General features: G+C 41.1%; 1 protein-coding gene across 1 annotated transcript; it reads right to left on the bottom strand.

Moving 5' to 3' along the window:
* Positions 1-212: 212 nt before the first annotated feature.
* PDGFA (platelet-derived growth factor alpha polypeptide) lies at positions 213-13,385 on the bottom strand (the record flags this gene model as incomplete). The annotated part of the gene is made up of 4 exons (XM_010009407.1): positions 213-457; positions 3,364-3,490; positions 10,980-11,167; positions 13,281-13,385. Coding segments are annotated over 4 exons (431 nt in total), but the record flags the coding sequence as incomplete, so codon positions are not given.
* Positions 13,386-14,749: the final 1,364 nt, after the last annotated feature.

The following is a 14,749-nucleotide window of genomic DNA, read 5'->3' as shown; positions in this document are numbered from 1 at the left end:
ATTCCTGCTTTTTTTGTGCCTGAAGTCCACCAGTGTCCATCCATCTTCATCAAGAACGCAGGCACATTTCTTGACGTAAAGCACCGTTGACTGCTCTGACAGAAATCCACTATTCACTTAGATTTTTGTCATGTTTTTGAGTACTTTTGGTATCCTCCATTCATTCAACTGTCTCTTTTTCTTTTCTGTTTTTCTTTCTTTTTTTTCTTTTTTGGACAGGGAAGCTTCCTATTGTTTCACAGAGTGCTACAATACTTGCTTTGATGTCACATTAAACAAATGTACATTGTCTCTTTGTTCTCATTAAGTGTTCTTTTGAGCCAGTTTTTTCACATAGGAGAACAAATAAAGTATACAGTCAATAAGCACCATACATAGTAGGTTCAGGAATGTAACAAACCATGTACATCCATGTCCCAGAGAGAAGTTTTTTTCCTAGCTTATTTTCACCTTACATCTGCAGGAGAGAAAAAAGATACAATAACTCTATGATTAGAATCAAAGGTCCTATCTCTAAGTAGATGACTTTAAAAAAACTGTTCTGCATGAAGAGTCACTAACCTGGGACAAGAAGTTCTAAATGCTGTTTTGATTGAGTTTACATGCTCACTTTTAAAGTCGAATTTTAGAAAATCTTTGCTTCTATCATACTACTCCCAATAAATACCTGTTAATCTGAAACAGGATATGAAGTTTAGCATTCTTTAGAAATGATACATCAGTATAAATGAAAACTGCCATTGGGAGTTTATGTGCAAAAATAGATGCTTGAAATTAAATTCACCATCATCCAGGCGTTAGGCACATACACTGCAAAATCCAAATCATTCCCACTCCAAATACTAGAATAAATTGCAAGTGCTGCAGTTTACGTAAATTTCAAGTCATTAAGAAATGGAAATTACATATTTAATTTGGAATGTGTATCGCCATCATCATACATTGCTATATGTTGGCCAAAGGATTTCAGTCATTTTTGCATGGAGAGAGTTTTAGCTTTTCACTACGCTGAAAACCTCATGAATTTTGATGATTGACTGTCATCACCCTACTGAGACTGAACAGACCAAAGGAAAAACGATCTTAATTTTCTGGTGTAAATAACACAGGGCTCTTCAACACAAAAAAAAAAAAAAAAAAAAGTGGTATTTCTAAGCATCTTCCTTGTCAGGTAGGCAGATCATCAGACCATCTGAGATGCATGTACAATCAATCCCAGTTCATGCCAAAACATGGGTTTGATAGTCATGCATAAAATAGTGTTTGCTCTATGTACACGCAATGTTTTACAGCCAATGACTGGAAACACAACAATTTGTAACCTGGAAATTCATTCATGCATTATTATGTGATGCTTTGACCTCAGAAATCAGTAATAATGAAACAAAAGCAGAGGCAATGGAACTTGAGATTTCAGAAGCTGAAGAATTAGCACCCTCCAAAAAAAAAGAAAAAGGCAAGAAAAGGAAGTAGCTCAAGAATGTAAGATGCTGATGGTGATGTGGAGCTTAAAGGGAAAATACCAGCAGGTAGAATTATCAAAGCCAATCAAATCTAATCTCTTTGCAGCCTTGAGGTAGCAAGTGTCAAGATTTTGAACAGTGATTAAGTTGAAGTGATGATATTTGATTAAGTTTTCCAGTACTTGTGCTATTAGGGTGTTCAGCATATAGGTCCTACCTGAATATCAAATAGTTCCAGTAGGTTTTATGTTGGGTTTAACTTTTTTCGTTTCCGTTTTTTACCTGATTCCCTAGGCCTTCCTGTTAACATAAGGGCAGGGCTGGTAAAAAGCCCTAAGGTAACGCATTTCGTTGAACACTGAAGTAATACTCAAACCGTTTACATTTCAAAGAAATCTCATTATCCTTTGCATTAAAGTAATAACTTCATAACGTCTGATTTGACATTCCATTTACAAAGTAATTATACAAAAGTAAAGAAATAATAAACGAAGCTGGCATTGCATACGTCATTTCCAAGATCCATCTATAATTACTGTTACCATGCAGTATTCAACATTTGCTTTCAGCTCTGTAGTTAAGCTATTTTCAGCTCACCATCCACTTGCTGGTGCAAGTTTTGTTCCTATCAGTAATCAAATCCTAGAAATACATATTCTTCCATGGCAATTCTGCCCCATTTTTCACACACATCAGAAAGAAAAGTTTTCATTTTATAATCCTAACTGCTTAGTCTTTGGCGATTAAAGACGTTTTGGAAAACTGAAATTGATCCAATTAAACTTTTTTCCAAATAGAAGGAACAGAAAAAATATCAAACCATATACGCTAAAAACCATTTAAAATATGGCGTTTGTCTACTCATAACTCAACCTAGTTTCAGCTAAAACACTCAGCTCAGATTATAAATTGATGTCCAATAAAATCACACCAGAGGCCTAACTTTGCTTTTCTACAAATTCTAATTCTTCTTCTCTGTACATAGCAACTGAAGTTAACATTCACTTAGACCAGATTTATACCTCCATGCTGGATGGAGACAGACAGAAAACCTCTCCATACCTAGCCACCCTTAGGTAGCTTTCCTCCTGTATTTACCTGCTTTTCACTGACTAATTTTGAGCTGGGTCTACTGTACCCCTAAATTCCCAGCAGAGGTGGCAAAATGAACTTTTGAGTCTGCCTTCAACCAAAATCAGGAGAAAGGGAGGTGCCCTTTCCACTGCAGTGGGCTTCCTGCATATGTGTCAAAAATACTAAGGTGCACTGACTGCACCTTAGTAAAAGGGTCTGAGTTTTAGGTGGTTTTATGAAAGTCAGATTGAAAGTAAATCTTTTCCCCATAAATCTTTCCCCATGGTAACTTAAATGTTGTCTTGGTACAGCAAACTTAGGCTTAATTTGACAAGTGACAAAAACTCTTGACTATGTATGTAAGAAAACAACAGGAACAGGCAGTGTTGTTTCAAAACTCCTTACTCTTGAATATTGAATGTATTCCTAAGTGCTTTACATTCATTTCATTAGTATTTTCCCCAAGGTACTGTAAATCTCAGCCTTAGCCCTGTCTCCACAAAGCCTAAAGAAATTAGGCAACAGAGTTCACCAGTAACTGCAACATGATAAACTTTAACTTAGTTAAGCAAGACCTGAATACTATTGGGCATTTACATTTATTTAAAAGCTAACCTAATGAAAATTTATACGCTTTAAACCTCAAGTCCAATCTCTTTATACAGCACAAACTGTCCCTAATTTTGTGTCTTCAACACACAGAGTAGCAGCTGGGAGCTTCTCTACTGTGTTCACTGGAAGCAAAGTTTGCATTACACTCTTTACTAATATAAAAATAAGCACCATATGAAATCAGCATTAATGCAAAAATAAAAGGAAAACATACCAGTTTCTTCTTCTCTATAATCTGAATTAGTATTTGATGATGTACAGGTGCATTCCATATGCTCTTCTAATCTCACCAGAACTTCTTTTAATTTTGGCTTTTTTCTAACATATTCCACTTTTGCCACCTATAAAATACGATGAGGTATGTACTGAGACACATTAACATAGTTATAGTTCAGAACTGAAGAGAGATAACTATATACCTCTATTTTTTAATGCAGCCAAACTCACATAACATGTTAGCATACTAATCATCTTTTATCTTAATTGTGCATCGTGTAACTATTTATTGCACAGACTATTTGTTTACTCAAGTTCAGCAGTTTGAAACAATTTTCTTTTCCCCCAAGAGATAAAACAATTTCCCAGTCATTTTGGTTTGAAGTTTGAAGCAAGTCAGTTTTCACATGTATCACAATAAACTTCTCTACAGATTCAAATCAGTGGTTGTTCTTGTAGATTGTCCCTTTTGGCATGATCTTCGGTACATGTTGACCACTGATGGTTTACAGCAAAGGCATTAGATTGGTTTGTAATACATTTTACAATTTACAAATTGGTGTCTCCAGAGGCCTCTGAACATAAAGTGCTCAACTCTACAGAACCAGGACCTGAATCAGTTCAGAAAGCAGCAATCTCAATCTTACTCCCTGCGATGATCTGGGACTTGATTACAAGAGCTCACATGCACTGTTTTTAGGTCCAAGGTAGCTACCACTCACAAACTGGATCCAGCCTTTGGTTTTATTGTGCATAGCTGGCTGGCATGCAGTTTGTCTCCAGTCCATCCAATTGTTTCCAACTGCATTGCTCCACTTTGGGCCAAAGCACTGGCATTCTTAAGAAAAAATGGTCTGAAGGGCAAGAGGAGGTTGAAGGAAAGAGCATGCTGGAGAAGTTCTGGCTACATGCAGGTCTCTCATCTGAAGGAAATCAGTGCAGAAGAGAAGATGGGAGGATACAGAACATCCTGACCAACCTGGTGCCCGAGAGGAAGAACAGCACAGTGGGCAGGAACACTGCTGTGCTGGGGCGATGAAATGGTTTGTGAGATGCTGGGCACTGACTCATGCTAAGTGTGATGGATATGATGGTCGTGGCCGTATGAGGGAATAGGGCACAACATGAGCAAAGAGAGTGCTAGACAGTGTGTAAGGGGTCCAATGTTTGGTTTACAATTATGTTAAACACTGCATGAGTACTGCTTGAAATGGAAACCACTGAAATTAAATCGTGGCTCCTCATTTATAAAAGGGGACTGCACTGTGGCTGTCCCAACGAACAAGACAACTGCATAGTACACGTACGCATTATGAATAAGATACGACAGTGGAAGAGGACAAGAAAGGATGGTTGTGTCTACAACAGTTACATGACAAAGCCATAAAGTCTGACCCAACCAAAAGCTCCAATTACTAACAAATAAAACACCCACGATTAGTCTCCTGGTAATGGTGGTTTTGGTGGGGATTTCATGCTCCAAATCAGTCTTCACACTATGAAAATCATTCCCTGGCCCTCCCAAAACTGGAACAACAGAGTCACAAAATGAGAGTGGTGGCTGGAAAAAAATATCACATTCCCAGTTCCCAGAACTTCTGGCTCTGTGAATACAAACTACCAAGGGCCGCTGAATGACAGTAACAGAAGCTAGAGCAAAAGCCGGCCTTATTAAAGTCAATGGGAGATCAGCCACTGCTTTAACAGAGCAAGGAGTTCAGAACCACATTTTAGTCACCGCTTCTTGTGTCAATAGGATCTGGAGACGATTTTCATTTACCCAGCAAACAAAAGCTGCAGAGACAGATGCAATAACTGAAGTGTCCACATTAAAAAGTATCTATCTTCCAAAACTGTCAGATCTCCATATAAACAGATTAAAAGCTGACTGCGACATACTAGCATGCTTTTGCTGAAAGACTTACTATGGGTTGGGGCAGTGTGTTTCAAAATCTATCAGAACCCAACTCCATCAAGCCTTTGAATGTAAAGATTTGAAAACGTATCTTACAACTGAGTCATCTGGCATCAAAGGATGACTAATCCTTAAAATTTACAAAAACAAACAGTAATTAAGACACCTCCATCATCAGAGACAAAGAAAGAGACCCAGCAGTCATGAAACAGCTTTCAGATCTGCTGTGCTTATTACAGCTGTTAGAATAAACCAGTCTTACCGAAAATGACATGCAACAAAAATAAACTGTAATCAAGCTTTCTGAAGTCTGTCCTGGTTTTGCTTGGTTTTCCAAACTGTGGCAATCTGGTATTAAACAACAGTTAAAAAAAAATACATATATACTTTGAAGAATACGATCATAATGTATTTAGGTTCCAATTTAAAAACTGGGTTTTACTGTACTATAGCTAAAAATTCTGCATACATTCCACTGCCCTACTTCACGCTACACAAGTTAAAGAAATGTTATTTTGCAAGACGTTACAAATACTCAAACTGAAGCAGCACCAACCAGATAAACTGCTGTGCTTGTGTCATCCATTAACACCTGCTGCCACACAGGATGATAATCTGAAGTGATGAAGGTTGCAGGTCAGATTTTCAGTGGGTATAAACAGGGATATCTATGCTAGCAACACAGGATTTGGCCCTGGGCTAGCATCTTTTTTCTTCTTTGTATTTTTCATCCTGGCATTTATTTTGTACAGTTGCTCTCATGTGCATGGTCCATGGTTTGTGATGGTCAGTCCTCAACAAAACAACATCAGCTTCTTTAATTAGTCTCTAATGCAACAGAACTAAAAATCCTCAAATCCTCCCAACCCACAAAACATCACCATATAAAAACTCTCAAAGAGAAAGTGAAATAACTAACTAGCTTAGTTAAATGGTGTATAATCAGTGGCACCATACTTGCACCACTGTAGACTCTAAGTACTAGCCTGCGGAATGGTGTGGTGGCTAAGTGCAAGTGAGAATAAAATCCAGTAGCCTAATGGGAAACATCATGGGAACACCTTTTCTAGAGCTTCTCCAGGAGAGATGAAATCAGGGAGTAACAGCAGGAAAAAAAAAAAGACTGTAAGGAAGAATGACCAAAACACCTCTAGCACAAAGCCAAAACCTACCATGGGCAGGAACTTGCAAAAGAAGTCTCAGCACAGAAGATTCCTCATAATGGCAAAACCCATGTGGCTGATAGCTAACTACAGGATGGGAAATCAAGCCTAAAAGCAACTGAATGAGGCTCCTTTTTGGAAGCTTCTATTTCTTCTGTATTAAAATAAACCCCATGCTGATACAATGGAGGGAAAACCTTTCACCTTGCAGCTGTGATCTTTACAGCCCTCAGATCTAAGAGTTAAGATGTAAGTCAACAGGGCTTAAAGGCACCAGAAGGACTAAGTAGGGATGAGGGATCCTGTGAAACCCGGCAAGCCATTGGAGCCATGGCTGCAGGGAGAGGACACAGGACTGGCACAGGGCCTTCCAGGGCACTCTGCGCCAGCTGTGCATGCCTGGGAAGCAGTGGGGAGGCCACCCCTCCGAGCCTGGCAGCCTCCCATCCTAATATACCCATTAAAGACATTTACAGGGCACTCTTTTGGCAAAACCCCTACCCCTGGAAAGCCTTGTGCAGAGATTCTTAGGGTGGGGTAGGGAGATCTTCCCCTGCAGGGAAGTGAGGACCAGGGGTGCTCTGTCAGGTCAGCACTGAGAGGGGTGGCCCTCACACAGTCCAGCAACAAGTGGCAGCTCCATCTGCACCCAGGGCAGGAAAAAGCCCCATCACAGCCCCCCCCGTACCAGGAGCCGCTTCATGGGTGATGTGCTGGTGCCTCAGCAAGGGCTCAGTCCAAGGAAGGGTCCAAGGGCTTGTCACCCCTCCCGGCGGTGGGGGAATGGTTCATGTGAGGTCTCTATGTTCTCTCTTCTTGAGTGGGAGCAGACAGACCTTGCCCTCTGCCAGGCAACACATGATGACAGGGTTCCTCTCATGCTCTGAGGGCACCTCTCTGCTTTTCCATCTTGTCTTCACCTCTATGAGGGTTTTCCTTGTTTCTCCTGTTCTTAAATGGACCTTTGATACCTGTCAGCAGATACCTGCCTGCAGGTCCTACCAACTGGCAGTAATGTCCAGTTAAGTGCTGTTTATCCTAATGGTAGAAACAGTCGCTGAAGAAAACCGTTCTTATATACAGTCATTTTACCTACAATTTGTTCTGCAAGGCCTTTTTTACCCCTTCAGAAGCTGGGCAGCTCTGCTGAACAACCCGTCTCTAATTCCTATATTGTCTTCCATCTCTCTTTAGAACCTCTCTGGAAAACTCCCAGGTAACAGCTGAGGAGCTGCTCCTGCATTCCCTCCTTTCCAGCTCCTTTTCTCTGAGTCTTTCCCTCATATTGATTTACTGCAAGAATATACTAGGTTAAATACCCCCAAATCAGCTCAACATTGAATACTCAGAAATGGCTAAAGCTCATATGGCTATGGCTCAAGGCCAACCAGAAGGCAAAGCTGAGGTAGATGGAGTGATTTAGCTCGTTTCTTAGTCTGGAAATGAGTGTTGCTGCAAATAACCACAATATTCAGCTTAGCTATTCAAAATCAGCAGTACAGGCAGGATTTGCTCTATAATATTAACCGGGTTTTGCTGCTGGGACTAAAATCACCAAGAACATCATGCTCAACATTACGAGAAACTTCTCAGGAAGACTTGGTTCAGAACCCCCCTCAAGTAAACTATGGTCTGGTACTTAGTACTAGATCTCGCTGTGCAGAAGTGGCAGATGTTACTGAAATGCTTTTGCAGACAGGGGAGGAAATATCTCTGTAACAGGCAGCAACACCCCTAACCCACCAGTCCTTGTCACCATTACTCTATCAGAAGAGAAATGCAATACTTCCCTTCCTGTCAAAGAGCAACTCCCAGCCACCCCATTTTATTTCAGTATGATTTTTGCAGTGTGGTACAGGTACAGCTTGATGAACAGAGATGCTTTTAGGACCAGGAGCTCTCCTGGGCTCATTCTGTTACAGTGTAGCGCAAACCTACCTTTTAGTAACCCACCCTATGAAAGGGAAACCTTAGGGGACCCATTCCAGGGAAGCTGTTCCACCAACACTTAGCTGTTGGTGGAACAGATAAGTGAAGGGAAGGGAAGGGAAGGGAATGGGAAACCTTAGAGGACCCATACCAGGGAAGCTGTTCCACCCTGGCTTAGAGCCACCCTCCAGCTCCAATTCCACAAGCCCATTAACGGTACTTCACTGACCAGAGCTCAGTGAAGGCGAAGTAAGGACATTCCTGAACCCTACAGACTTCGAATCATGTCGCAGGAAGGGAATGCCCCAATACAGGCACCTCTGCTACTCCTCCCACACTGCCGCAGCCGTGTCTTAACCTTGACTACAGTGGCTCTCAGTAAGACAAAGAAAACACCCTTTGCTTTCGCCAGTTGGGTGATGCAAACCCACTTGCTGACCTTTCTGGATGAACATTTTTCTAGTGTGAATGGGCCAGCTATGATCTCACTACCTTGTCAATGAAGAGGAAGTGGGGAAAGCCTTTTCAATGTTCAATCAAAAGAGGGCTTTTATGCAGTCTGACATCAGGGGAAAACACAAGACGGCTTTCCAACTGCACTGCAGGCATAGCTGAGAAGGCTCTCCAAAACTGCTCCCCCCTACCTTTCCAGCGACCCTCACTCTGGGCCAGCTACTTAATGGCATGAGCAGACATTCAGCCCTGAACACAGGATTGGCAAAAGGCTCATAAAACCATCAATTATATCAAAGCTACAAGAGGATCTGACTCTGGAGGGCATAAATATGGATTCTGTTCAGAGATTTCTGGTGTGACAGTGGGGTCAGCGTACAACCTTTACAATGAACATCCTGTTCCTGCTTGACCTCTTGTCCTTTTTTTCCCTTCTACTTAATGACTGTTCGGAGCAGTCTTGGAGCTTGGAAAAAACAAAAAGAGTCCTCCGAAGCTGGCTGACGTATATTGATATTGCTGGTGGCAACATATTTACACAGCCACAAAAAGCAGCTGCTCAGCTGAGCCTGCTTTGAGCTTGCACCCTACTAAAATGAATGTAGATCTAAAAGCACTAAAACAGTATCAGCGGATGGAATGAGAAACGAAGATTTCCTTAATGTGGCGTTGTGCTGGGGAAGCAGCCCCAGCAATGACATCCTGCAAAGCTGCTGCAGCTGGGGAGTCTGCACCTTCTCAGGAACCCTCAGTGTCCCCAGCAGCAGGGGACTTTGAGCCAAACCTCTCAGTCTATAATCTTTCCCATCACTCCAGGGGTAGGAAACAAGCACACAGCTGCAGTGTCACACACAAGTACCAACAGCAAGTTCACAATACAGGGCTCAGCTCTTTGCTGGGCATGTCCAGCTGCTTTGTACATGGTAGGTTCTACACAAAATTAACTGGAAGCTGTACCAAATTCAAAGGCAACAGCACTGGATATTATAACCTGAAGCACTTTGCTGTTTAGCTCCTATTCTGAATGGCACCTACCGTGGTGCTTCAACAAGTTTGTTCTCAGCCATTGAATAATTATTCAACCCAATTTTTTCCTAATTTTTCAATGTTTCTGCAAAAGCATATCCCACAAAAGAAGAGCAGCAAGTGTAAACTATAATTACTTTTTACAAGACTGAGGGAATCTGTTCAATGTTTCTCCAGCTTACTTAGGTGTAAAAACATTTTTCAGATGTTCAGAAACAGAAATGAGAAAAAAATCCTGCTCAGATGTGTGCCTGTATGTACGGAAAACAATGAAATGGCTTAGATGCCTTATTTTGTGCTTAGGGTGCACAGCACTGCATTCACAGCACCTTTCTCAATAAGAAATCCATTTCAAGCACAATGATTAGTGTGTTGGGCAATTCTGTGTTCAAGAATGTGGGATTTTTTCCGATTCTGCTCTTAAAATACTCAGGACAACAAGAACTCAGAGTCTTAACAATATAAATTCTAAGTGTAAGTCTAATCTCCTACACGCAGATGTAGATCAACATTACTTGTTTAAATACCGATAAAAATTAGAACACACTGAAGCCAACTGAACATAAGAAATATTTCACGTAGTATTTACTGGAAAATTGCAACAGGGATTTTGTCTAATGAATAAATACAGCATGAAGCCATTGAGTCTTCTATCCCTGGGGTAAGATAATTTGAAACACATTTTTTTCAGATCAAAAGTGTTATGTTGTCAAATATAAAGGCCCAATTTAGGCTGCATAATATTTAATTAAGAAAACAGCATTCCATACTGTGATTTATTTATTTTTTTAAGTCCAATGCCCCTTGAGTCATTTTATCTTCTTAACTTTTAAGATCTGTACTGTGCAAGATCATGGGAAAGACACAATCAGCTTTATTTTCATTACAGAAGAAGAAAAATCTAAAGGGAATCCTGTGAAAATCAAATCCAAACCCAAGATATTCCAATGACCATGTAACTTGAAAGGCCATCTGCTCACTCAAAATGGAGAGGAGCATTGGATCTGATCCTGCAGCTATGAGGGTGGGTAATACAGATCCAGGTCATACAGAACAGCCACAAGGATACCTGCAGGTTTTAGACTCAAAGAGGACTCTCCTGGGGCTCTGCAGCCACTGTTTGCTCACCTTGACACTTCTGTGATGTATCCGCGAGGGCTGGCATTTCACGCTGCTGGTGTTGCAGCAGCCAGTGCAACGTTTCACTTCCACACAGGGTGGCCATATCAGGAAGTTGGCAGAGGTGGGATCAATCTGACTCCGAGGTATCTCATATATAACCGTCCGTGTTTTGCAGACAGCTGGGATAGCTTCCTCTGCAAACACAAGAAATTCACAATTCCAGGTGAGCATCTGCTCTCACCTCAGAGCACCCAGATACTTTACATTTAGAAGTGGCACTCTCAGCTGGCGGGTTGAGATGGTGTTCTCAGTTCCCATTGCTTACTGACAAGTCAGTGCTGAGTACTATCTGGCTACTACTAAACTGTGTGTGCTATCCCAGGGAGAAGCTTGACTCACTCCCAAAATCCCAGCCCTAAAATGAGGGTTTACAATGGCCTGGCTCCCAACATAGTTCAGAGTGCATACCATTAGATAAGACAATCCTGGCTCTTTAGAAGTGACGGCAAGCCAGGGAGTTGTCCAGATCAGACCACCCTCTAATACAGCCTCATAGCAACCATGTAACAGCAGCTGTTATTTTGTAACATTGGGGCCATCACTGCATACATCTACTATCACACAAACATGCAATACCTGGCCAATACCACCGCAGAAGTTGTGTTAAGGATATTTACAACACAAATTGGCTGAGCTGGGAAACAACCTGCAGCACCTTGGAACTTTTGAATCTTAGGCTTGCACTTCCAAGACCTTAACATCCCCACAGCAGGGAGTCTGGTCCATCTGCCATCCCAAAGGGCAACTGTCATTTTTTCTGAATGAAGTTATCAAAGCTTTGTACATGATGGGTTTTATTTAACTTGTTATTTCTTGAATGAGGCAAAACAACAAGAGAAGCACGACTGAAAAACCTGCAGCTAAACCAATATCCTGCTAAGCTCAGGTAAGGTGAGCTTATAGGCAACAGTTGCTATAAAGATCATAAAGAGTAGCTCTGTACTGCTACATGATGCTGCCATGACAAACCCAAACTATGTGTCTTTCTCAACCTAGGGACTGCCTAAGAAATCAAGCTGGTAATTCAAAACTGTCCAGTAAATAGTAGGCATTATGGAGACAACTTGTTTGATGGTACATTCTCCGAAGACAGCTTGGGTATTTTTTTCTTGCCTTACAGTGGAAGCAGTGATAGCATTGGGTTAGATGTGTCCAAGAACTGGAATACTGCCTGTACTTCTTCAGTTACTGCTGAAGTACAAGAAGTTCAGGCCTGGCCTGTTCCTGTAACATGAAAATCTAGGCTTAGTTTTGAAAGAGATCCATTTTGGTCAGCTAAATAGAATGAAAATTCTTGTTCTCAATGCCATGAACTCAAGAAAATTAACGGATCCAATACTGCAAAATTGCTGGCAACTCCTCCAAGATATTGAGCATATCCAGTTCCCACTGACTTTTATGGGGAAGCATTCAACACCTTGCAGAGCAGAGTGCCAAGCGTAGCAGACTGTTTCAGAACCGCTGTTCTCTAGAGGCATTCAATGTGACGAGCACGCTTGCCAATTCACACTGCAAATCCATGCTGACAGCATGCTGTGCTATCTCCTGCGTACCACCATAGCTTCAAGTACAAATACACTGACTCTGAATTACCTATAATAGATAAGATCATGTTTTCCATAGCCAAATGGAATAGTAAAACACTCAGAATTAATCAGATGAACAAGCACTGCATACAAATCCTATTCTAGCCATCTCTTTAAATTTATATTTGGGCTTTGTTGGACCACCATCGTTATTGTTTAGTAGGACCAAAATCCTCTGTAAACATGCCTGGTGCCCTATGCAGTGATGGAAATCAATGCCCTAGTATTTCCGTCAATGGCTTTTAATTTTTTGGATAAACTGGTTTTTTTCTTGTGAATAGTCAAGCTGTTTTCTTTTGTGGAGCTTCTGTACTGAAAACTCTACCAACTGTTGATGTTTTTTAAAGCACACTGCTCTAGTTGTTCTCCACACTATGAATTATACATCGAATATCACAGCATTTTCTAACCAAGGTCTAGCTTTCTAACATGCTGCAACAAGAAAGTGAATGTAAAGAATTTGTGCTTGTCTGTCTCCTATGGACATCCTCCAGAAGACAGCTTCTCAGGCAGCAGCTCATCTTGTGCAAAAAAGAAAGGCAGAAATAAATGGCCTTTTTCCTTTGTGCATGCCACATTTTTCCAGTGAAATGTCCCACCTGGCTGACCAAAAGCAGCCCCTCTGATTTTACTCCCTAAGTACAAACAGTTTGTTTCTTACCAATGCTTCTTTTTCTGCGAATGGGCACAGGACGATTCTCTTGCACATGTTTAGCAGAATGAACACTGTAAGATCTCAAGTTTGTTTCTGAAACATCATCATATCCTAGAACAGGAAACAGAACATTAAACCTCAGCTATGTTATTCGCATCAATATCGCTACAATGCTGTTCCATACATATAAACCTGTACTGTTCATATGCACAAGACCAAATCCTGCTGCAATTAGTTTAATGTAACTCCTTTCAATGCAATTGCAAAGGCATAAGGCAGGGGAGACACATACATCAAATGTCATGTATAAGCATCACAACTTAATTCTAACATCCATTTTACTGCAAGTTCCCAGAAACAGTGCACACACCATGACACAAAACCGTATCTGAAGTAAAACAGTTGCATTTTTATGTGGAAGGCATAATACAGCTTTTTCTTTCTGGAAAGGTGTAGAAATAAGGACAATAATACTTCATGTGAAGCATTTCTTAGAAGTTTTTTGACATTTTGGTTTGAGGCTACGGTAGAAAACACGGTATTACACACCCAACAGCAACAATGCTGCCTCTGTCAATTTTCTCTTGCTTGCTTTTCAGGACAGTACTAGGACAGAATCAAAAGCAAAAAGTAAGTAGCACGGGTTTCCTTTTAGCCTCTCTGTTGCAGAACAAATCCCCTGTGAAGTATCCTAACCTTTGGAGGGGCATCTGAAGCTACTGAAAACTCTGGGACTGAATCCAGGCTTGTCTTGTTCCCTAAATAAGCCTACCACATGGGTTAAAGGGCCATGAGAAAAAGCAAAGATGGAAAACTTGGCATTTCATTTATCACAAAAAACCAACAAAACAACCACTCCAACTATTTGGTTTTGTTAAGTGAAGTAGTCCAGGTCGTGTCCCATGCAGTGGGGTTCTGAAAACAACAAGCACAATCTGCAAACAGGGGATCAGGCAGATGTAAGCAAACCAAGGACTACATACAGATTCCAGTACACCAAAACTAAGACTTTTAGCACTCTGCTTCTTGGAGTGCCCTCTGTAATGTCACTGGAGAGTTTCAAGGTTTCATTGCTGGCTCCAAAGAAAACTGTGATGTGCACCAAAAAATGTAAACGGCTATTGCACAATACTCACCCTCTCTACAACACCCTCCATTCCTGTCTTCTGCACTGTTAGCTTCCTGTTTCCAGTTCATTTTGAGTTGACTCTGGAACTTGTTTTACTCTTAGCTTTATTAGTAATACACATCATAAGGGTCTGCTTTACAAACAGATCAGCTCTTTTCTCCTCCCTCCAAGTCCTGTCCTACAGAGCATGCAGCTGTGAAATCACCTGCAGAGCTTGATAAGACATGATGATGGTGGCATCTTCAGCACCTTACAAAGAGCTCTGTTTCTCAAGGGTTATCTTCAATTCTTGGAAAATACTACCATAGATAGCTAAGAGAAGATGAAATGGGAGGTTCAAGAGGTA

This window comes from Nestor notabilis, unplaced genomic scaffold, assembly GCF_000696875.1.
Source record: "Nestor notabilis isolate BGI_N333 unplaced genomic scaffold, ASM69687v1 scaffold5982, whole genome shotgun sequence".
Taxonomy (NCBI): Eukaryota; Metazoa; Chordata; class Aves; order Psittaciformes; family Psittacidae; genus Nestor; species Nestor notabilis.
Note: the sequence above shows the minus strand (reverse complement) of the source record. Positions and strands in the feature narration are given on the sequence as shown.